Source organism: Piliocolobus tephrosceles, chromosome 10 (genome assembly GCF_002776525.5).
Source record: "Piliocolobus tephrosceles isolate RC106 chromosome 10, ASM277652v3, whole genome shotgun sequence".
Taxonomy (NCBI): domain Eukaryota; kingdom Metazoa; phylum Chordata; class Mammalia; order Primates; family Cercopithecidae; genus Piliocolobus; species Piliocolobus tephrosceles.
This window is the reverse complement of record NC_045443.1, coordinates 51,832,507-51,854,574: the sequence shown is the minus strand read 5'-3', so window position 1 is coordinate 51,854,574 and position 22,068 is coordinate 51,832,507. Positions and strand designations below refer to the sequence as shown.

Here is a 22,068-nt window from a genome sequence, read left to right as displayed (position 1 = left end):
TTTTTTTTTTTTTTTTTTTTTTGAGACGGAGTCTGGCTCTGTCGCCCAGGCTGGAGTGCAGTGGCCGGATCTCAGCTCACTGCAAGCTCTACCTCCCGGGTTCACGCCGTTCTCCTGGCTCAGCCTCCAGAGTAGCTGGGACTACAGGCACCCGGCTATTTTTTTTGTATTTTTTAGTAGAGACAGGGTTTCACCGTGTTAGCCAGGATGGTCTCGATCTCCTGACCTTGTGATCCACCCGTCTCAGCCTCCCGAAGTGCTGGGATTACAGGCTTGAGCCACCGCGCCCGGCCCACCAAAAAGCATTTCTAATCGGCCCCTTGTGTAGCAGAGATTTCTCTCCTGTCTGGCCACTGCCACACTCCTGAGATTAGAGGCCTGGGAACTCTAGGCAGACCTGGCTGGATATAGCTCCTGCAACCGTACCCTACTTGACATGGTCACTGTTCCCTCCTTTGCAGATGACCCACAGGCTGCCTCTGCCCCAGGATCGGGGAACCGTGAGTCTTTCCTCTTCCTCCTGCCCCAGTCCTGGGTGGGAGAGTTAATGACTGGGGATATGAGCGGAGGAAGTCAGAGAAGCAGAAGAGGGGTCCAGGGGAAGGAAAGTTGGGAGGCCAACCTTTAGGAGACATGGAGAAGGGAGACTTCCTGAGAGACTCATGCACTGGAGGACAGAGCATGGGGGAAAGGGTAGCCCTGTCTGGAAGTAGAAGTGGAGTAAGAAAAAATGGAAAAGAAAGGAAAACTTTTCTTGAGCAAGAGGAGGAACTTCACATTAGATGGGTTCAGAGGTTTACATCTACCCCACCCTCACCAACAATTTCAATTCAAAAACCTTTCATGTGGTTCCCATTTCCCATCACGAAGCTTTCGCCTCCTAGCCTGACATTCAGGGAATCCATGACCTAGATCCAGGGTACTTTTCAAACGTAATTTCCCTAGGCTCCACTGCTTGCATTCTCCACATTGAATGTTATACATTTGTTTCATCGGTCAACATGAGTAACTTTCTACTACCCAACATTCCTCTTCCCAGGCGCCTTTTCAACCCCTACCTGTCCATGCTCTAACAAGCTTCAAGTCCCAGCTGCTCTCTGAAGCCCTCCCTGCCTGGTGGATGTAGTGCCTTTGTCCCAGTCTCTCCTTTCATCCCTCCCTCTTCTGGGCTTCCGGTATATAGCAGTTCTGTCTCTTTTCCTAGACTATAAGCCCCTGAGAGAGGGATCTAATTCTCATTCATTTCTACTTCCCCAGCCATGTACACACTCTGGATAATTAATGGCAGAAAGATAAACTGTATTTCTGCACATCTTCACCGCACTGTGAGCCCCAACCACAGCACACACCTGCCCTCCCTGCCTTCTCACATACAGCCCAGAGAGAACACCAGGCACCTTGGTCTCTTCTCAGACGCCCCTGCTACATTTTGCACCAGTGCGATAAGAAGTTTTGATTCTCCAGATAAACAAATGGATTGTTTATAGATGCAGAAGTCCCCTTCAGAGACTGCCAAATTTCTGTGCTGATCCACCAACCTGCCTAGAAGAGAGAAGCTAGTGCCCTCTGCAAAACCTCCGCACACTAGGTGGCTGGTATAAGGAATGAAAACTAGGGGGAGTCTCTTTAAGGTGATCTTTCTGCCAACATGACTTTACTTTTCCCTGAACCATAGTCTACTCTAGAAAAAGGCCCTGGAGGAGCAGGAAAAGTCTTGGAGGCAGCAGGAAAAAGCTTGAGGGGTGCTAAAAAACCTAACACATTATGAAAGTCAAGCTCTAGAGGAATTGGGAGAGAGGGAGCTATCCTCAAGCCAGACCTTGAGGGGGTAAAAGCACCACCTGCTCCCCCACCAGGGTGGAAAGAGTGGAGGTAGTTATTATTCCTCTCACTCCGTCACCCTTGCAGCTTCCCATGAGGCATCAGCAGCTCAAAAGGAAAATGCAGGTGAAGACCCAGGGTTAGCCCGACAGGCACCAAAGCCAAGGAAGCAGAGAGCCAGCCTTCTGGGTAAGTCTCTTTGCCAATGCCTGGTATAGAATTCTGATGCATGAAACAGCAAGATATCTGGGGGCCAGTCTGCACTCACAGGCACAAGCACAGGGACACAGCTACACCCATATTCCTAGGGAGGGGTTGGGGGTGCACACTTGCTTCTATACACAGGGTTTCTGGGCCATAGGTTGTGCAGCTAATACTGGCCTACCGACCTTCCCATGACAGAGAAATTAGTTCCCTCAGCAAAACCACTTCACCTTAGGGGTGCCCATGGTGCCTAGGAAGCAGAGGAGCTCTCCCACAAAGGAAGTAGTTTTTCTGCTTCTATGACCGCTTCTTTTCTGAATCCACTCTAGAAAAAGGCCTAGAGGGAGCAAAACACACTCTGGGGGGACTCGGAACCCTAGGAAAAGATGCAGTTGAAGATCTAGAAAGTGTGGGTAAAGGTGAGTATGTCCCCACTCCTCCCTCAGGACCAGCCTTGGTCTCCACCCCTTGCATGAGATCTGAAACTGCCACAGCCCCGCCCCCCATTGAAGACCCCTCACTTTGTGCTTTCAAATGTCACCAATTCCTCATCCATACTGAAATTACCATTCTTGTCTGATATTGACACTCCCTGGGGTCTAACTTGCTTTTGTTTTATTGCTCTTGCTCCCTGCCCCTGCCAAGGTGGGGAAGAGGGTAGGTCTTTGGGGCTCCAGTGAATCTAACCTCCATCCCTCTGACTTCTGTGTAAGCCCCTCCAGGCCTCAGTGAGTTTGGAAAGCAAAAGACAGAGTTGAGGAGGAATGGAAGGGGTGGAGCTGGTGCCTGGAGCCTTGGAATCCTTATTAATATTCTCTTCCCCACCCCTTCCGCTCCCCCTTCCCCTCCCTACCCCTCCCCTTCCTCTCCCTCCCCCTCCCCATTTCCCTCCTTCCACCTCCCCCTCCTGCTTCCCTCCCTCTGTCCCTCCCCCTCTCCTTCCCTCCCCCTCCCCTTCTTTCTCCCTCCCCCTCCACCTCCCTCTCCTTCCCCAATTCCCTGGCTCTCTTTCCCTTCCTTTTTTCTTCCTACCCCTTTACCCCGTTTTTTCTATGGCTGTCCTAGGAGCCGTCCATGACGTTAAAGACGTCCTTGACTCAGTACTATAGCTGTAAGGAGAGGCTGAGAAATGATGCCCAGGAGCAGCAGGCTTTAAGTCTTCAGCCCAAAACCTAAAAAAAAAAAAAAAATTAAAAACAGCTATTAAACTGAAAGCATCTATAATACTTGGAGTATGTGTATGTTTTCCTTAAGAAGGGATGGGGTAAGAAACCTGGCCAGGAGCCCAAGAGGTTGGAGGAGCACCCTATGAGGCTTCATTTGGCACACTGGCCCTTCCTCCCGAAACACAGCTTCCAGACCCAGCCTTCCCAGAAAGCATAGTTCCAGCAAGTTCTTTGATTCATGCCCAGCTCCTCACCCATAAGGTCTAAGCCTCAAGTCCCAAACTGGTTGCCTCCTTATCCCTCACTCTGCCTGCCCAATGCCGTTTTACTATGCATCAGTGTTGAGTGGGACTTTTCCCATTGCCTTGAATTTGACTCTAGGACCCACAGCTAGAATCATAGACCCCAAATACCCCACATTTCATGGAGAACTTCTGATATCTGGAGCCTGCCCACCACCCTGGGACTTCCTTAGAGCTAGAAAAGCCAGCCCAATCCCAATCAACCACAGGACTATCATTCTCTGCCCTGTGGAGAAGGAGAAAAGTGGAATCATCAGAATCACTGGCTCTGTGAGGAATGCAGTGCTCATGGCAAAGAGATTTTTCTTGAACATCTCCATGGAGGAAGGGAGGGAGATGCTTCTTCTATCCTTCAAGTCAAGTGAAGGGCTGTGGAAATCACTCCTAGATTGAAGGTTCCAGTCCAGGAGGAGACAGGCATCTCCCCCACCAACCACTCACCCCCAGCTGAATGCACCCTCTAGACTGACCTGAAGCTGCCCAGACTGCACGGTAGGACAGCTCTTGAGAAAGTCGTGTCCCCAGGTATCAAGATTATATTAATTAGGGAAGGCTAATCTACTATAAACAATAATCCAAGATATAATTGCACAAACATACACAAGTCAAGGTGGTTTGCTCCAGATTTGGGGGCAAGAAGCAATAGTCTGTCTTCTCCACAGAGTCATTTAAGGATTCCAGGGTGTCAGCAACCCTGCCATCTTCAATATCTAGCTTCAAGATCATTCTGTTATCTTTATCACCATTCCAACTACAGAAAGGGGGAAGGAGCATGGAACAGATTGCTTGGAGGTTTGTATGAGCTATACTAGCAAGTAATACAAGAACCCACTCCCAGTGGCCACACCTAACTGCAAGGACTGGAAATGCCTAGCAGTAAGATGATCAGAATGAATGTTTGTATCCCTGCAGCAACTTCTGCCACAGGGAAAAGTGAACAAAAAGGCGGGTACCTGTTTATCATCTGACATTTCTAGAAGCAAGAAGTTTTTCATGGTAGCTCATGGAAGAGATGCAAGAAGACACTCTCATCCCAGGCTCCTGAGGCCACTGAAGAGCAAGGAAGAGAACTTAGGATTCCCATTGCTCTCATGAGTACATTTAGAAGAAGGACCGAAAGCCAAGAAGCTGTACAGGGGGCTTCCAGGCTGAATGGGAGGAGGCAGCACCTGGTGAGAGGGTTGAGAGTGTGGGCCACTGGCCTAAGGGAACTGTCACTCTTTGAGGGGTTCCACAGGAATGGCAGGGCTGGGGTGAAGCTAACCACCATCTCTCTGGTGACCACCACACCCTGTATCAGTGGAGGCCTCCAGAGGGGAAGAATGGAGACCAAGCCAGGAGATCAGGATTTCTCCCTCATTGACTGTGATCAGTGACCTTCGAAGATCTCTGTCTGCCCCGTCCCACCTCCCCTGAGATCCAGAACCAGACCCCACCCCTTTTCATGTCTCTCCAGTGAAGCATATGCTGGGGAGAGGAAAGGGAGGTAAGATTTTAAACTGGATGGACTCTCAACAACCACAAGCAACTAGAACACATGGAATTCTCTAAATCTGTCATGAATAAATGGAAAAGGGAAATGTAACAACACATATAAGATGCCCCTCAATTTAGGATGGGGTTACAGCCTGATAAATCCATCATAAGTTGAAAATATAAGTTAAAAGTACATTTAATATACCTAATCTACTGAACATCATAGCTTAGTCTTGCCTACCTTACACGTGCTCAGAACACTTACATTCACCTAAAACTGGGCAAAATCATCTAACACAAAGCCTATTTTCTAATAGTGTTGAATAGCTCATGTAATTTATTGAAAACCGTAATGACAGTGGAAAACAGAATGCTTTTATGGGTACTAGAAGTATGTCTCCTGAATGTGTATTGTTTTCTCACTTACGTAAAGTCAAAACGTTGTTAAGTCGGGGACTATCCGTATTTGGGAGCACTGTTTGAAGAAAAACAAACTCCACCAAGTCCTGCCTATTCAAGAAAATATTGTTGCTAAAAATAAACGCACAAGCATCAGGATTTGTCATCATAACGATGATCAAGGGGCCGTGCACAGTGGCTCATGCCTATAATCCCAGCACTCTAGGAGGCCGAGGTGGGTAGATTGCCTGAGCTCAGGAGTTCGATACCAGCCTAGCCAACATGGTGAAACCCCATCTCTACTAAAAATACAAAAAGAATCAGCCGGGCATGGTGGTGTGTGCCTGTAATTCCAGCTACTCAGGAGGCCAAGGCAGGAGAATCGCTTGAACCTGGGAGGCGGAGGTTGTAGTGAGCTGAGATCTCTCCATTGCACTCTAGCCTGGGTGAGAGAGCAAGACTCCATCTCAAAAAAAAAAAAAAAAAAAAAAGATCAAGGACAGCCATTTCTAAAGGGGTCTTCTGTTATGTATATTAAAAATTCAAATCCAGTTCTCAAAATGTTAAGGAAAAAGCAGAGACAGAAACAAAGGTAGAGCATGATAAAACAAGCACAATTAAATGTTGACATTTGGGAGCTCAAGTCCCCAGTGGATCTAGAAAGATGATGTGAAAATTCTTTGTACTATTTTTACAAATCCTCTGTAAGTCTGAAGTTATTTCAAAACAAAAAGTAAGTAATGCATATGTTAATTAGCTTGATTTAGCTGTTCCACAATGCACACATATTTCAAAACATCACATTATATGTGATAAATATATACAATTTTCATTTGTCAATTTTTAAATTAATTAATTTTAAAATACTACAAAGTAAAACTATTAAATGAAATGTTCAGAAATAATAAGAAAATCAGGAGTTTTACAAGAGAATCCAGATTTCCAATTTTCCTTGAAGAACTGAATGTCTGGCAGCCATCAGCTCAAGGCAGAGGGAGCTGACCACTTTACAAAGAGCAGGCACACTCCAGTTTGCTCCAACTCAACCACTTCCTCCTGATTTCCAACACCTGAAAGGGAAGGACAATTACTATTTATCATCGCACACATGCTGCTGTTTGCCTTGTACCTGGACTGCCTGGCTCATTAATGGTACCTGGTTGATTCCTGTAGGCATTGAAATTTGCAACCCTTAGCCCTGGCCTTTGACCCCAAGTCCTTTTCTGGACATTGCCGGATGAGGTAGCTAGACCCCATGGGAGCCATGAGAATCCTTTTTGCTTAGACCACAGGCAGAAAGAGGGCCCGCTTATTGGTCTTTGTGGACCGTTCCACAGCTTCCTGGAGCTTACCCCTTACTCCTGTGAAACTAGAGATTAAAAAAAATCCTTCCCCTTAAGATCTGGAAAAAGCTTTCCGAAGATGCACACAAAATGTCTTTTTTTTTCTCTGGGCCCAGTTGGTGTGCACTAAATCTTCCAAGATCAAAATGCTGAAGGGTACTGTCCTAGTTAATTTTATATGTCAACTTTGCTGGGCCACAATGCCCAGATATGTGGTCAAACATTATTCTGATGTTTTTGTGAGGGTGTTCTTGGATGAGATTAACATTTAAATTGGTAGACCTTGAGTAAGGCAGATTGCCCTTCATAATGGAAGGTGGGCCTCATCCAGTCAGTTGAGGCCTGAATAGAACAAAAGATGGACCTCCCCTGAGCAAGAAAAACTTCTACCAGAAGGTGGCCTTCAGACTTGAACCACAACATCAGCTATTTCCTGGGTCTTCAGCCTGGCACCCTTCAGACCTGAACTACAGCTTTTGGACTTGCCATCCTCCATAATCACATGAACCAATTTTTTAACATAAATCAACCTCTCTCTCTTTCTCTCTCTCTGTCTCTCTCTCTCTGCCTCAATCTCTCTATATATATGTGTGTGTCTGTGTGTCTATATTCACACTATATATAAATACATATATATACACAAATACACACATATCCAATTAGTACTATTTCACTGGAGAACCCTAACGAATACAGGTACCAGTTGGTTAAAACTAGAGAAACTTAACATTACAGAGGCCTCATATTTATTTTAAAATGGAATTTAGTATTCCAGCAAGGAGTTGTGGTTGACAGCACAGACTTTGAAGCTAGGAAGCCCACGTTGAAATCCAGCTCTGCCACTCACTAGCTGTGCCATCATAGGCCAGCATCTTAAACTGCCTTAGACTTAGTCTGCTTATCTAGAAAGTAAGAGTATTAATAGTACTTTATCTTATTGGGTTGTTAGGAGGATTAAATGAGATTAAAATGGATAAAGCTCTGAGAATAGTGCTTGGCATGTACTACATGCTGTATGTATGTTAAAGAAACAGAATTCACATTTTTTAAAATTTCACTCTATTGCTTTGTCTGTACACCTCCCCGATGGCCAAAGTGGAAGATCAGAGGCATCAGAGGAGTGTGGCAGAGCTTGTGCAGGCCACAGGGCTTCGCAGAGAAGACGAGCCATGTCGAGCACAGCAGCCAGGATAGAATGACCCTTGGAGATCAACGTATGCCTGTGTCCTCAATGCAGGAGCAGGTCTACCCTAAATAGTCCATGTCACTTCCTCCCTTTGGAGTCTCTGCTTCCCCACCAGCCCCCAGAACACGGCCTAACACACAGGAAGGGGAATGAGGAAAAGGTATTCATCACAGTTCATATAGGAAGTGGTGTATCAGTGGAGAGGTCCAGGCAGAAAACAGATGGCACACTCAGGAGGGCATATATATATATATATATATATACTGTAAGTTCTAGGGTACCTGTGTACAATGAGCAGCTTTGTTACATATGTATACATGTGCCATGTTGGTTTGCTACACCCATTAACTCATCATTTACATTAGGTATTTCTAATGCTATCCCTCCCCATCCCCCCAGCCCACAACAGGCCCCGGTGTGTAATGTTCCCCACCATGTGTCCAAGGGTTCTCATTGTTCAATTCCCACCTATGAGTGAGAACATGTGGTGTTTGGTTTTCTGTTCTTGTGATAGTTTGCTCAGAATGATGGTTTTCAGCTTCATCCGTGTCACTACAAAGGTCGTGAACTCATCCTTTTTTAAGGCTGCATAGTATTCCATGGTGTATATGTGCCACATTTTCTTAACCTAGTCTATCATTATGGACATTTGTGTTGGTTCCAAGTCTTTGCTATTGTGAATAGTGCCGCAATAAACATATGTGTGCATGTGTCTTTATAGTAGCATGATTTATAATCCTTTGGGTATACAGCCAGTAATGGGATCATTGGGTCAAATGGTATTTCTAGTTCTAGATCCTTGAAGAATCACCACACTGTCTTCCACAATGGTCGAACTAGTTTACACTCCCACCAACAGTGTAAAAGCGTTTCTATTTCTCCACATCCTCTCCAGCACCTGTTGTTTCCTGACTTTTTAATGATCGCCATTCTAACTGGTGTGAGATGGTATCTCATTGTGGTTTTGATTTGCATTTCTCTGATGGCCAGTGATGATGAGCATTTTTTCATGTGTCTGTTGGCTGCATAAATGTCTTCTTTTGAAAAGTGTCTGTTCATATCCTTTGCCCACTTTTTGATGGGGTCGTTTGATTTTTTTCTTGTAAATTTGTTTAAGTTCTTTGTAGATTCTCGATATTAACCCTTTGTCAGATGGGTAGGTTACAAAAATTTTCTCCCATTCTGCAGGTTGCCTGTTCACTCTGATGGTTGTTTCTTTTGCTGTGCAGAAGCTCTTTAGTTTAATTAGATCCCATTTGTCTATTTTGGTTTTTGTTGCCATTGCTTTTGGTGTTTTAGTCATGAAGTCCTTGCCCATGCCTATGCCCTGAATGGTATTGCCTAGAATTTCTTCTAGGGTTTTTATGGTTTTAGTCTAACATTTAAGTCTTTAATCCATCTTGAATTAATTTTTGTATAAGATGTAAGGAAGGGATCCAGTTTCAGCTTTCTACATATGGCTAGCCAGTTTTCCCAGCACCATTTATTAAATAGGGAATCCTTTTCCCATTTCTTGTTTTTGTCAGATTTGTCAAAGATCAGATGGTTGTAGATGTGTGGTATTATTTCTGAGGCCTCTGTTCTGTTCCATTGGTCTATATCTCTGTTTTGGCACCAGTACTATGCTGTTTTGGTTACTGTAACCTTGTAGTATAGTGTGAAGTCAGATAATGTGATGCCTCCAGCTTTGTTCTTTTTGCTTAAGATTGTCTTGGCAATGCGGGCCCTGTTTTGGTTCCATATAAACTTTAAAGTAGTTTTTTCCAATTCTGTGAAGAAAGTCATTGGTAGCTTGATGGGGATGGCATTGAATCTATAAATTACCTTGGGCAGGTGGCTCACGCCTATAATCCCAGCACTTCGGGAGGCCAAGGCAGGTGGATCACAAGGTCGGGAGATTGAGACCACAGTGAAACCCCGTCCCTACTAAAAATACAAAAAAGTAGCTGGGTGTGGTGGTGGGTGCTTATAGTCCCAGCTACTCAGGAGGTTGAGGCAAAATGGTGTGAACCCGGGAGGTGGGGCTTGCAGTGAGCTGAGATTGTGCCACTGCACTCCAGCCTGGGCGACAGAGCAAGACTCCATCTCAAAAAAAAAAAAATTACCTTGGGCAGTATGGCCATTTTCACGATATAGATTATTCCTATCCATGAGCATGGAATGTTCTTCCATTTGTTTGTGTCCTCTTTTATTTCATTGAGCAGTGGTTTATGGTTCTCAGGACTCTTTTTTTTTTTTTTTTTTTTTTTTAAGACTCTTTAAGGAAAAATGTATCTATTATTTACAGAGATTCAAGTAAGGACTAGCAACAGCAGGAAGTCTGAAGCAGCGTGGTTGGGGGGTGAATAATGTCACCTGACACCAAGAGATGGTGCTCTGGAACAGGGACAGACAGAAGCTGCAGTCAGAGAGAAACAGCCATTGCCACACCATGCTGCATTAAGTATCTGTGTCTGTAAAAATTATTCAAACATTTGGTGACTTCACACATCATTTCTTATCCACAGGTGCTGTGGGTCAGCAGTTCAGGTACAGACATACCCTCAGATTCAGAGTCTCTAATGAGGCTGCAGTCAAGGTATCGTCAAGGCTGCAGTCACCTCAAAACTCAGCCGAGGAAAGACCCACTTCCAAGCTCAATCACGTGGTAGCTGGCAGAGTTGAGTTCCCCACAGATAGCTGGACTGAGGGCCTCAGTTCCTTACTGGTTATAGGCTGGAGGCTGCCCTCAGTTTCTTGCCACTTTGGCCTCTCCACAGGACAGCCTCACACATGGCCATTCACTTCATCAGAGCAAGCTGAGAAGATCCAGAGACAGAGTGTGTGTAAACAAGACTAAAGTCATAGTCTCAGAAGTGACTACCTCATCACTTTGCCATCTTCTATTTGTTAGGAGTGAATCTTGAGACCCAGCTCAGTTAAGCGGAGGAAATTACAGCAGGGCACCAATGCCAAGATGTGGGCCTCACCAGGAGCTATCTCTGAAGTCATCCTACCGCACATGCCAAAGCAAGGGAGGGAGCAGGAGGAACAAATGCCTTGACCTGTCCCTCTTCCCATCCTCCCATCTCCCACGTGTCTTCCATTGGCCAAACTCAACTCGAAGCTAGAGGGCATGGGAGCCCAGGTGATATAGCCCATAGAGGCATCCTTCTAGACCAGTGCAGAGATGAGGCAGAGGGGAGAGAGGTACAACGAGCAGCCCATGAGACAACACACAGATCAGCGAACTGACAGTCATCAAGGAGGTCAGATAACCTAGAAGACAAGACATCACACAGAGCAGCACCTCACCCATATCCATGAGGTCTGTCAAGACATCACCCAGAGCAGCACCTCATCCATATCCATGAGGTCCGCCTCTTTCCTCTAATCTATGCACCCAATTCTTTCCCAGGCTCTATAATTTGGGGTAACATTTCTCCTGGGCCCTGTTATAGAGTAACGAAAATTTTCTATAAAACAAATATCCCTACCTTTCACCTCATCCTTATTTATGTAAATGCTTGCCTCTTTAATTACTGAGGCCAGGAGGAAGAGTTGGAAGAGGAAAGGACTACGCAGTGACATTTGGAAAGACCCTGATCTGTGACAGTTCTAGTGTTGACACCAAAGTTCTCATTTCCTCTTAAAAAAGTCTTGTGCAAATAGCATAATTTGCTTCTGTTGACTTTTTTAATGTGCTCATGGAGACTGCTCAGGATCTAGATCTATTTGGGATCTGCAGGACTTCTTCTTCAGTGTACACACACGTGCACACACATATGTGCACATACCCAGGGCACGGGTGCCATCAAAACTTTCTCTTATTCCTCAGCCTTCACCATTCCAGGTAAGACTACTACCACCTTCAAGGCTCCCAGGCCCAGACCCTCAGCCAGGTAGTAATTGCCAAGGCTTTAATGTCCCACCCCATTAATTTTATCTTCCTTTATCTCCCGAAAAGATTAATGCTCTAATCTCTGGCACCCAAAACACCCTTATGTCAAAAACTCTTCAACACGCCCTTCTCACACTCATCTTCAGAGCTACCATGAAGCAGAGAAGCCTCCAGAGTCAGCCCATGTGGGGCTGGGTGAGTGCTGACACCAAGCAAGGGGAAAGTCACAAATTGACATCCATCGCCTTATTCTCCACCCTTCAGCCCCTCCGCTGCCTCCTGCTCCATGGCCCATTCTATTAATATCTAGCATTTAGCACCAGCCTGGACAAAAACCTACCTGGAAAGATGGTACAAGAACCCCACACAACTCCGTAGTACTTTGCTGTCTAAAAAAATGCTTTGCCGTATATTATCTCACTTAATCTCCACCACTATGCTGTACATAGAAGCCACAACTCGTAGACAACAAATAAAAATCCTATAACTTTTCAAATCCTAACGTTTTCATATGACAAAGCCAGAACTCAAAATCCAGACCTCTAGAGTCCCAGATCAGGAGACGAAGAAACCTCGAGTCAAAGAGAAGCTTCTCTAGAATAATCTGCTTTTCTGGATTATTCACACCATGGGTCAGCTCCCCACTTGAAGTGAGAACCAAGCTCCAATTTCAGTGAACCACCATCATGCTTTGACCAGGAGAGTCTCTCAGAAATGCGGGGTCCCATTGATTAGGCCTGAAGGCAGAGATTGACAGGCCTATGTGAGCCTGGAGGAGTTCTTTTTAGGGGCTGGATAATGTCAAGAACAGAGAACAACTCCAGAGAAGGCACATGCACCTTCAAACCCATCCCCTCACAGGGAGAAAGTAGCCAGGAACTCAGGCCTCAAGTGTTCTGGGTGTGGCCTCCCAGGGAAAGGGGCTCACTTTGTTTGGGGAAACCTTCAAACCCTGCACTGAGTCCTATGTAGACTGGGAGAGAAGGTGAACAACATAATCTCCTGAACCCTCAACCTCCTCCTGGAGAGATAACAAGATTAAGATTTCTCTACTAGAACCCTCAACAGACATATCCCAGAAACTCCCCAAGTGAAATGTGCTCTGCCTACTGTCCCTGAGAGCCCTGGGGTGTGAACCCAGATGGCAGGTATGGTGGGGAAGGGAGGAGGGAGAAAGAAAAGGGATGTCTGGGAGTTAATAGAGAAAGGCTCCCATCCAGGACCTGCCTGCAAGGCTCCCGGGTATCAACCAGCCCAAGCTAGCCCTTGTTGACTTAGCAGGTGACAGTCTGGGGAAGAAGGGGAGGAGGATGTGGAAGTCACACCTCTCCAAGCTTGGTTCCCATTGGCCCTTGATATCCTTAAAAGGGCCCAGCAGTTTCAGCATCCTTATTCCCCGGACTCTCTACAGATTCTGTGGTTATACTCACTCCTCATCCCAAAGAATGAAATTCACCACTCTCTTCTTCTTGGCAGCTGTGGCTGGGGCCCTGGTCTATGCTGGTGAGTATGGCCTTTCCTCTGCACCCCACAAGAATCCTCCCAGGCCAAGGAGGCCCTCACTCCTGCCTTCACCTCCCTCCTCCTCTCTCAGTGCTATTCTGGCTTCCCTGCCTCGGCAAGTGACTCCTCTCCCAGTTCTCCACACGTGGCCTCTGCACCCCACTGGCCAGGGAAACCCAGAACTCTCTGGCCTCTGCCTGCCCTCGCAGCTCATCTCCTCACACACCATTGTTTACCCACTAGGCTCAGCTACACTGGCTTCTTGCGGTTCCTCTGGGCCACTGCATGTAGTTGAGCAGGGTGTCCCCTACACGAGGGTGCCCAGGCAAGGAATGGTAGAAGCTTAAAATCTGGCCCACAATCTACTTGCCAAGCAGTGAGCCTGGCCCCTGACTGTGTCTCTTAGGAGGAAGGGACGCTGTTTTGTTGTTGTTGTTGTTGTTGTTGTTGTTGTTGTTGTTGTTGTTGAGACTGAGTCTCCCTCTGTTGCCCAGGCTGGAGTGCAGTGGCGCAATCTCGGCTCACGGCAACCTCCACCTCCTGGGTTCCAGTGATTCTCCTGCCTCAGCCTCCCGGATAGCTGGGACTACAGGCACGCACCACCATGCCCGGCTAATTTTGTATTTTTATTAGAGACCAGGTTTCACCATGTTGGCCAGGTTGGTCTCGAACTCCTGACCTCAGGTGATCTGCCTGCCTCAGCCTCCCCAAGTGTTGGGATTACAGGCGTGAGCCACCACGCCTGGCTGGGATGCCTTTTTTAATCCACAGAAGCACCACTTGGGCCATGATGATTCTGCTGTTCCTTGAACATCAGGATCTTTCTTCTTATTCTTTCCTCATCTGGAATGCCTTCCTTCTCCCTGGCCCCTTCGCCCAACCAACTCTAATGCCACCTGGCCAATGATTTTTCATCTAGGAAATCTCAGTTTAGATACAATTCCCCCAAAAACGGCTTCCATGCACATGTGGAACAAATCAGATCCCATGTGCTCTTCTCGCACCAGGCTGCACGTTCCCTTCCAGCACTGTCACACCAGTCATTAAATAATTCCGTAATGAGCTTACAGATGTAAGCTCTGTCAGGGCAGGGGACTTGTCTGCCCTCTTCAGCACTGCCCCTCCATCTCTTGGCACAGAGTTTTGCGTAAATGTTGTGTTGAAAGAATAAAGGGAATCAGGGCTGGGGTCTCAATCCTGGAAATCACTCAAACATGGCCCCATGACCCCCACATACTGTCCTCCTCCACCACAGAGGAGGTTGAGCCCCTCTGACCATGGCCAGCTCCCTGACAGACACCTCAGGGAAGCCTCCCAAGCCAGGGGCTAGTCAGGAGGAAAGCACTGTTCCAAGAGACGTTGCACTTCTCAGAGGGGAACCTGTTTCAAAAGCTACAGGAGTTAAACATCAGAGAGTGATCCACTAGACCCACTGATACGGTAGAATCGCACGTCCAACCAAAAGGGAAATTCATCCCCTTCTATCCATGAGCATTCCTAGGAGATAAGCTTTGGGAATGGGAGAGGAGGGTGGTTCGGGTGGGTCTGGTTTGGTCCTTGCTCTCATCTGGTGTGTTTCCTGCATTGCAGAAGATGCCTCCTCTGACTCGACGGATGCTGATCCTGCCCAGGAAGCTGGGACCTGTGAGTCCTCCCCTCCCACCTGTCCTAGCCCTCGTTGGGAAGGTTTAACAGTTAGGGATGTGAGTGGTGGCTGGGAGAAGAAGCCAGTGGGAGGAGATCTGGATTCTGTGCTTGGTGGTAATGGGGAGGGGCAGGTAATATAATAAAGAAGGTAGCATGGGTTGAAATGGCACAAAGCTAAGGACAAAAGAGGATGACCCAGAGAGGCAAAGCCAATAGGGAGCATGGGGAAAAGGTTATTGTGAATAAAAGGGAGAGAAACATGAGGTTAAGTGGTAAGGGCAATGTCTCACATGGCATTTATACCTTCACCTGCAAACACCTCCCATTACTCCCAATTCCTTAGCAAGGTAACCGTTATCAGGCCTCTAACCTCATTTTCCAACCCCATTTTCCATGACTCTCTTTTATGTCGCACCCACATCAGCTAAACTGAACTTGTTTCCATTCCCCACACCTATCCCACACATGCCTTCGCCTGACCTCTTGCTCGCTGCCTGCCCCCAGCGAAGCCCCTTTGGAACATCCTTTCCTGCTAACATCCTGCCTTCAAAATCCAGCTTCTCTATGAAGTGCTCCCTGATTCTCACCATCCCCTAGCCCAAATCCTTCCCCAACCTTGTCCACTGCATGCCAAGAGACACACAGCATGCAGAAATGCTATCTCCCTTAAGGGGGCAGGGTTTAAGCCATATCACTTCTGTATCCTGGCACCCAGCACACATTAGGTATCCTGGGGCCCTGCTACCCATTCCAAAAGAAACAAACATTTTGGCTTTGCTAAAATCAATCAATTTGTGCATTCATAGCTAAGCCTGATGAAGAGATCTCAGATCCAGCAGCATCTGCTTCACCCCCAGAGACAACCACAACAGCCCAGGAGACTTCGGCAGCAGTTCAGGGGACAGCCAAGGTTACCTCAAGCAGGCAGGAACTAAACCCCCTGAGTAAGTCTCTGTCTCTATGTCAGATCAACAACCTAGAAAAATCTCTGGCTGCAGGCCCACATCACACTTGCATGCCCAGAGATAAGCCTGATGAGAAGCAGGTAGACTCAAACACCGGAACACAAAGGCACAAATGGGATTGTGCACTGCACCCACACACAACATTTCCACAAGAGTAGATGCTGCAGCCTGCACTATACATGGTTTCTGTCCTGGCTCACACAACTTCCTATGAAAGAAGTGCTGGAGCCCTCAGCAAAGCTTCTGTACTTTAGGACTTTGTGTAGGGATGATGTCCTGGGTGGAGTGGGGGATGGGTGGGGGGCGGGGTGCAGGCGGGGCAGTGCAGAGTTCTCTTTAAATGAGGTGAATTTTCTGCTGATGTGATTGTTCTGCTCCAAAATTAGAATCCATAGTGGAGAAAAGTATCTTACTAAAAGAACAAGCCTTTGCAAGAGCAGGAAAAGGAATACCTGGAGGCGTGACAGGTGGAAAACAATTCATTGAAAGTGAGTGCATCCCAAGGCAAGGCTTTGTGGGAATGAGAATACTCACCACCCACCATCCAGGGATGGGAGATGGGAGAGAACTTGCCCCCATTTCCACTCTCACATATGAGACTTGGAATTGCCACAGCCCCTGCTGTTGAAGACCCCTCACTTTGTGCTTTCATATGTTTCCAATTTCTCATCCAGATTCAAATTGCTGGCTGGGCACGGTGGTTCACGCCTGTGATCCCAGCAGTTTGGGAGGCCCAGGCAGGTGGATTGCTTGAGCCCAGGAGTTCAAGACCAGCCTGGGCAACACGGCAATATGCCATCTCTACAAAAAAAAAAATACAAAACTTAGCCAGGCGTGGTGGCGTGTGCCTGTAGTCCCAGCTACTTGAGAGGCTAAGGTGGGAGGATCACCTGAGCCCAGGAGGCAGAGGTTGCAGTGAGCCGAGATCGTGCCACTACACTCCATCCTGGGTGACAGAGAAAGACCCTGTCTCAAAAGAAAGAACAGATTCAATGTGCCATGTTGTCTGATATTGATTCCCCTGGTGTCTAACCCCCAACCTTCCCACAGTGGAGCTGCTTGTTTCTATTCTTCTTGCCCCCTGCCCCTGCCAAGGTGGGGAAGAGGGTAGGTCCTTCAGGCTCTGGTGAATCTAATCTCAATCCCTCCAACTTCTGTGTAAGCCTCTCCAGAGTCTCAGTAAGTCTGGAAAGCAGAAGATGGAGTTGAGAAGAAATGGAAGGAGTGGAGCTGGCACCTGGGGTCCTAAAAGCCTCATTTGTCTCATCTTTCCTTCTAGATGGAAATGAATTTGCACAAAAATTACTGAAGAAATTCGATCTGTCAAAACCGTGGGCCTGAGAAGCTGAAAAGAATGGGATCACTGGACTTAAAGCCTTAAATACCCTTGTAGCCCAGAGTTATTAAAACGAAAGCATCCAACTTGCTGTGTGCCTGTGCTCTATGGGATGGGCCCTGGAGGAAGGGCAGGGAGAAGAGCCCTCCCTGCACCAACACAAGGCATAGGATGTCCTGACCCAGGCCCTTGGCCAGTCACAGCCTGCCTAGAAGGCAGAGCCTCTAACAAGGCCTTTTATTCACTTTGAGCCACATCCACATGTGCTGAGCCTCCTTTGAGTACAAATGCCACTCCAGTTGTCGTCCACCTCTTATTCTTCACACATTATACCTAGTGACATTTGAGCATTTCCAAAAATTAAATCAACTTCCAAAGGACCAGGATTTATCATCCTGAAAATAATCAAAGCCTGGGCCATTGATACTAAAGCCACTTTCTGGTACCTTTATCAGAAATTCATCTCTCCTGCCTTCTACTCGTACATTCTACACTGGGCCAAAGTGGCTGGCAATGGCTAATTAGGTCAGACAGTAAAGCAATGAGCCACTACAGTGACAACTGGCACTTGACAAAAGACCAGTCGAATCCATTAAAGTTATTCTTGTGATGCGGTGCAGAGAAGCCACTTTCGACTGTGTTTTAGATGTGTGAATTATCTTCCCCAAAGGACTAAAGTCTTTCAAAGGGGTCTCGGTCACCTCTTCCTCCTCCTGAAACTTTGTTTTCCTCCCCCACAGTTCAGGGCTGTGTCTTGCACAAAGATGAATCAGGGAAGATCACTCATGACTTCAGGGGTCAAAGAAAGCAGTCAGATCTCCTTGCCAGACCCCTCCCCAGGCTGGGCACATGGTCTTCTGCTCTTTAACATGCCCGGAGTCATTGATTCTAGACTGTTGTTCTCACCCCATCTTAGTTTATTTTCTGTTGCTTATAACAGAATATCTAAAACTGGATAATTTACAAGAAGCAAAATGTACCTCTTACAGTTCTAGAAATGGGAATTCCAAGGTCAAGGAGACACATCTGGCAAGAGCTTTCTTGCTGGCAGGGAATCTCTGCAGGATCCCAAGCTGGAACAGAGAATCACATAGTGAGGTGGCTGTCCATGCTAGCTCAGATCTCTCTTCCTCTTCTTAGAAAGCCTCCAGTCTCACTCCTGTGGCAAACCATTAATCCATTAACTCATTGATTCACTAATCCATAGATGATTAATCTATTCATAAGGGCAAAGACCTCATGATCCAACCATTTATTTTTCTTTTTCTTTTTTTTTTTTTTTTTTTAAGACAGAGTCTTGTTCTGTCGCCCACACTGGAGTGCAGTGGCTCAATCTCGGCTCACTGCAACCTCTGCCTCCCAGGTTCAAGTAATTCTCCTGCCTCAGCCTCCCAAGTAGCTGGGATTACAGATGCCCACCAGCACACTTGGCTAATTTTTTGTATTTTTAGTAGAGACGGAGTTTCACCATGTTGGCCAGGATAGTCTCAAACTCCTGACCTCATGTGATCCACCCGCCTTGGCCTCCCTAAGTGCTGAGATTACTTTGTGAGCCACTGCGCCCAGCATGACCCAATCATTTCTTAATAGCCCTGCCTTTCAATATCATTACTTTAGGGATTAAGTTTCAATGTAAGTTTTAGAGGGGACAAACACTCAAACTATACCATTCTACTCCCAGCCCTCTGAAACTCATGTCCTTCTCAAATATAAATACGTTCATTCCAACTCCATAGCCCCAAAATCTTAGCTCATTCCAGCACCAACTCAAAAGTCCCAAGTCCACAGTATCATCTGTGAGCCTGTGAAATACAAACAAGTTATTTACTTCTAAGATACAATTGTGGTAGAAGCATAAAACAGACATTCCCATTCCAAAATGGAGAAATAGACAAAAAGAAAGGAGTAACAGGTCTCAAGCAAATCTGAAACCCAGCAGGACAGACATTAAATCTTAAAGCTGAAGAATAAATCTCTTTTGACTCTGTGTGTGGCCTCCCATCCACACTGGAGTGTGGGTTAGGCCCCCAAGGCTTCATGCAGACTCACGCTTATGGCTTTGCTGGGTGCAGCCCATGTGACGGCTCCTAGGTATTGCAGTCTGGTGCCTGAAGCTTTCCCAGGTGGGTGTTGCATGCTGCTGGTGACTGCACACTTCTGGGGTCCCAGTAGTTGTCCCACTCCCACAGCTCCACTAGGCATTACCCTAATGGAGACTCTCTATTGTGGCATCACTTCCATGGCTCCACTAGATGAGGACTCTTTGCAGTGGCTCTGCCCCTGTGACAAATCTTTGCCTGGGCTCCTAGGCTTTTGATGATATCCTTTGAAATCTTGGTGGAGGCTGCCAAGCTGCCACAGCTTTTGCTGTCTGCAAGCCTGCAGAGTCAGCACCACCTGGACACTGTCAAGGTTTATGGCTTCTACCTTCCAAAACTGCAGCACAAGCTACAATTGGGGTCACTTGAGCCTTGGCTAGGGCAGCCATGAAGCTCTGCACTGGGGTTCCAGGGGCAGAGTCCCAAGGCACTATTCAGGGCCTACAACAGGAGGGGTACCCTCGAAGATCTCTGAAATGCATTTCTGAGCCACTGCAAAGAGTGAAAAAATTGTTTTGAGAAATAGCATCTGGCTCCATTCTACCTATGCTAATCTTTTTAGCTGCATCCTTGGTTTCCTCTTCTGAATGCACTTTTTCACTCTTCATGTGGCCAGGTTGACAGTTTTCCGACTCTTTCCACTTTACTTCCTTTTTAATGTAAATTTTCTTTATCTTTATAATTGTCTTTGAATTATTCCTTTGCTCCCAAATCTCAGCACAAGTGGCCAAAAGTAACCATGCACCTCCTTCTATATTTTGCTTAGAAATTTCTTCTGCAGATACTCTAGTGTGTCACTCTCAAGTTTGGCCTTCCACAAAGCCCTGAAATGTAGACACAGTTCAGCCAAGCTCTTTGTAAATTTATAACAAGGATGGTCTTTACTCCAGTTTCCAATACCTTATTCCTCAGTTCCATCTGAAATATCATCAGAATGGCCTTACTCTTCATATTTCAACTAGCATTCTGGTCACAATCGCTTAACTAATCTCTAAAGAGTTCCAAACTTTCCATAGAACTGAGGTTCTCCATGAGTTCTCCACCCCTACAGCAAACTTCTGCCTGGACATCCAGGTGTTTTCATATATCCTCTGAAATCTAGGTGGAGGTTCCCAAACCCCAATTCTTGACTTCTGTGCACTCACAGGCTCAACACCACATGCAAGTTGCCAAGGTTTGGGGCTTGCACCCTCTGCAGCCATAGCCCAAACTCTATGTTGGCCCCTTTCAGCTGTGGCTAGAGTGGCTGGAACACAGGACACCAAGTCTCTAGACTGCACAGAGCACAGGTACCCTGGGCCTAGCCCATGAAACCACTTTTTCCTCCTAGGCCTCCAGGCCTGTGATGGGAGGGGCTGCTGTGGAAATCTCTGACATGTCCTGGAGATATTTTCCCCATCATCTTGTGGATTAACATTCAGCTCCTCGTTACTTATGCAAATTTCTGCAACTGGCTTGAATTTCTCCTCAGAAAATGGGATTTTATTTTCTATTGCATTGTCAGGCTGCAAATTTTCTGAACATTTATGCTCTGCTTCCCTTATAAAACAGAATGCCTTTAACAGCACCCAAGTCACATCTTGAATGCTTTGCTGCCTAGAAACCTCTTCCACCAAAAACCCTAAATCATCCCTCTCAAGTTCAAAGTTCCACAAATCTCTAGGGCAGGGGCAAAATGCTGCCAGTCTCTTCGCTAACACATAACAAGAGTCACCTTTGCTCCAGTTCCCAAAACAAGTTACTCATTTCCATCAGAGACCACCTCAGCCTGGACTTTATCATCCATGTTGCTATCAGCATTTTGGGCAAAGCCATTCAACAAGTCTCTAGGAAGCTCCAGAATTTCCCACATTTCCCTGTCTTCTTCTGAGACTTCCAAACTGTTCTAGCCTCTTCCTGCTACCCAATTCCAAAGTTGCTTTCACATTTTCAGGTATCTTTTCAGTAACACCCCACTCTACTGTATTAATCAGTACTAATACAGTACCAGTTTACTGTATTAGTCCATTTTCATGCTGCTAATAAAGACATAGCTGAGACTGGGCAATTTATGAAAGAAAGAGGTTTATTGGACTTACAGTTCCACGTGGCTGAGGAGGCCTCACAATTATGGTGGAAGGTAAAAGGCACATCTCACATGGTAACAGACAAGAGAAGAGAGCTTATGCAGGGAAACTCCCCTTTATAAAACCATCAGATCTCATGAGATGTATTCACTATCACCAGAACAGCATGAGAAAGGCCTGCTCCCATGATTCAATTACCTCCCACCAGGTCCCTCCCACAACACATGGGAATTAAAGATGAAATTTAGGTGGGGACACAGCCAAGCCATACCAGCAGGGATTTCTGTCTGTTCTTTTACTTCTATATCCCCAGTACCTAGAATAGTGCCTGAAACACAAAAGGCACCCAAGAAACATTGGCTCAATGTTGAATGAGTTCACCCACTTCCACCCACCTCCTAATTTATATCCTGTGAGATGAATGTCTCCATCATCTATGTTCTCAGAATATGCATTTGCATGTCTGCTATAATACGTCTTCACCAGGTGGAATTCGTCTCAGAACGCCTAACACTCGGCAGGTAACAGGTGGTTAACAAGTTGTCTGTGTACTGAATGAAGGAGAAGCAGGCTCTGGGATTACCTGCCTACAGCACCCCCAATATTCCCCAGATTCATCCTCCTCAAAGGAGAGAAAACTTCACCCATTTCACATTCACAAATTTGTGACTTTGG

The 22,068-nt window shown here is 46.5% G+C and overlaps 2 protein-coding genes across 4 annotated transcripts in view; both read left to right on the top strand.

The window, feature by feature from the left end:
• The window catches only part of DCD (dermcidin), a 4,984-nt gene extending 1,739 nt beyond the window's left edge, over nt 1-3,245 (top strand). The window contains exons 2-5 of the mRNA XM_023211275.1: nt 462-500; nt 1,909-2,010; nt 2,355-2,444; nt 3,091-3,245. Coding sequence (XP_023067043.1) covers nt 462-500; nt 1,909-2,010; nt 2,355-2,444; nt 3,091-3,134 — 275 coding nt within the window. The 3' untranslated portion in view covers nt 3,135-3,245. The remainder of the gene's footprint in view (nt 1-461; nt 501-1,908; nt 2,011-2,354; nt 2,445-3,090) is intronic.
• Nucleotides 3,246-13,174: 9,929 nt separating this feature from the next.
• LACRT (lacritin) lies at nt 13,175-17,314 on the top strand. 3 transcript variants are annotated; one of them, XM_023211277.1, is made up of 5 exons: nt 13,175-13,280; nt 14,871-14,924; nt 15,734-15,871; nt 16,279-16,380; nt 17,172-17,314. In XM_023211277.1, the coding sequence occupies exons 1-5, from the start codon at nt 13,223-13,225 to the stop codon at nt 17,231-17,233; spliced, it is 414 nt and encodes a 137-aa protein (XP_023067045.1). In that variant the 5' UTR covers nt 13,175-13,222; the 3' UTR covers nt 17,234-17,314. The 3 variants fall into 3 exon arrangements, with proteins under 3 accessions (XP_023067045.1, XP_023067044.1, XP_023067046.1); XM_023211278.1 differs by having other exon boundaries at nt 13,192-13,280; nt 16,312-16,380; XM_023211276.1 differs by lacking the exons at nt 16,279-16,380; nt 17,172-17,314 and having other exon boundaries at nt 13,183-13,280; nt 15,734-16,184.
• Nucleotides 17,315-22,068: the final 4,754 nt, after the last annotated feature.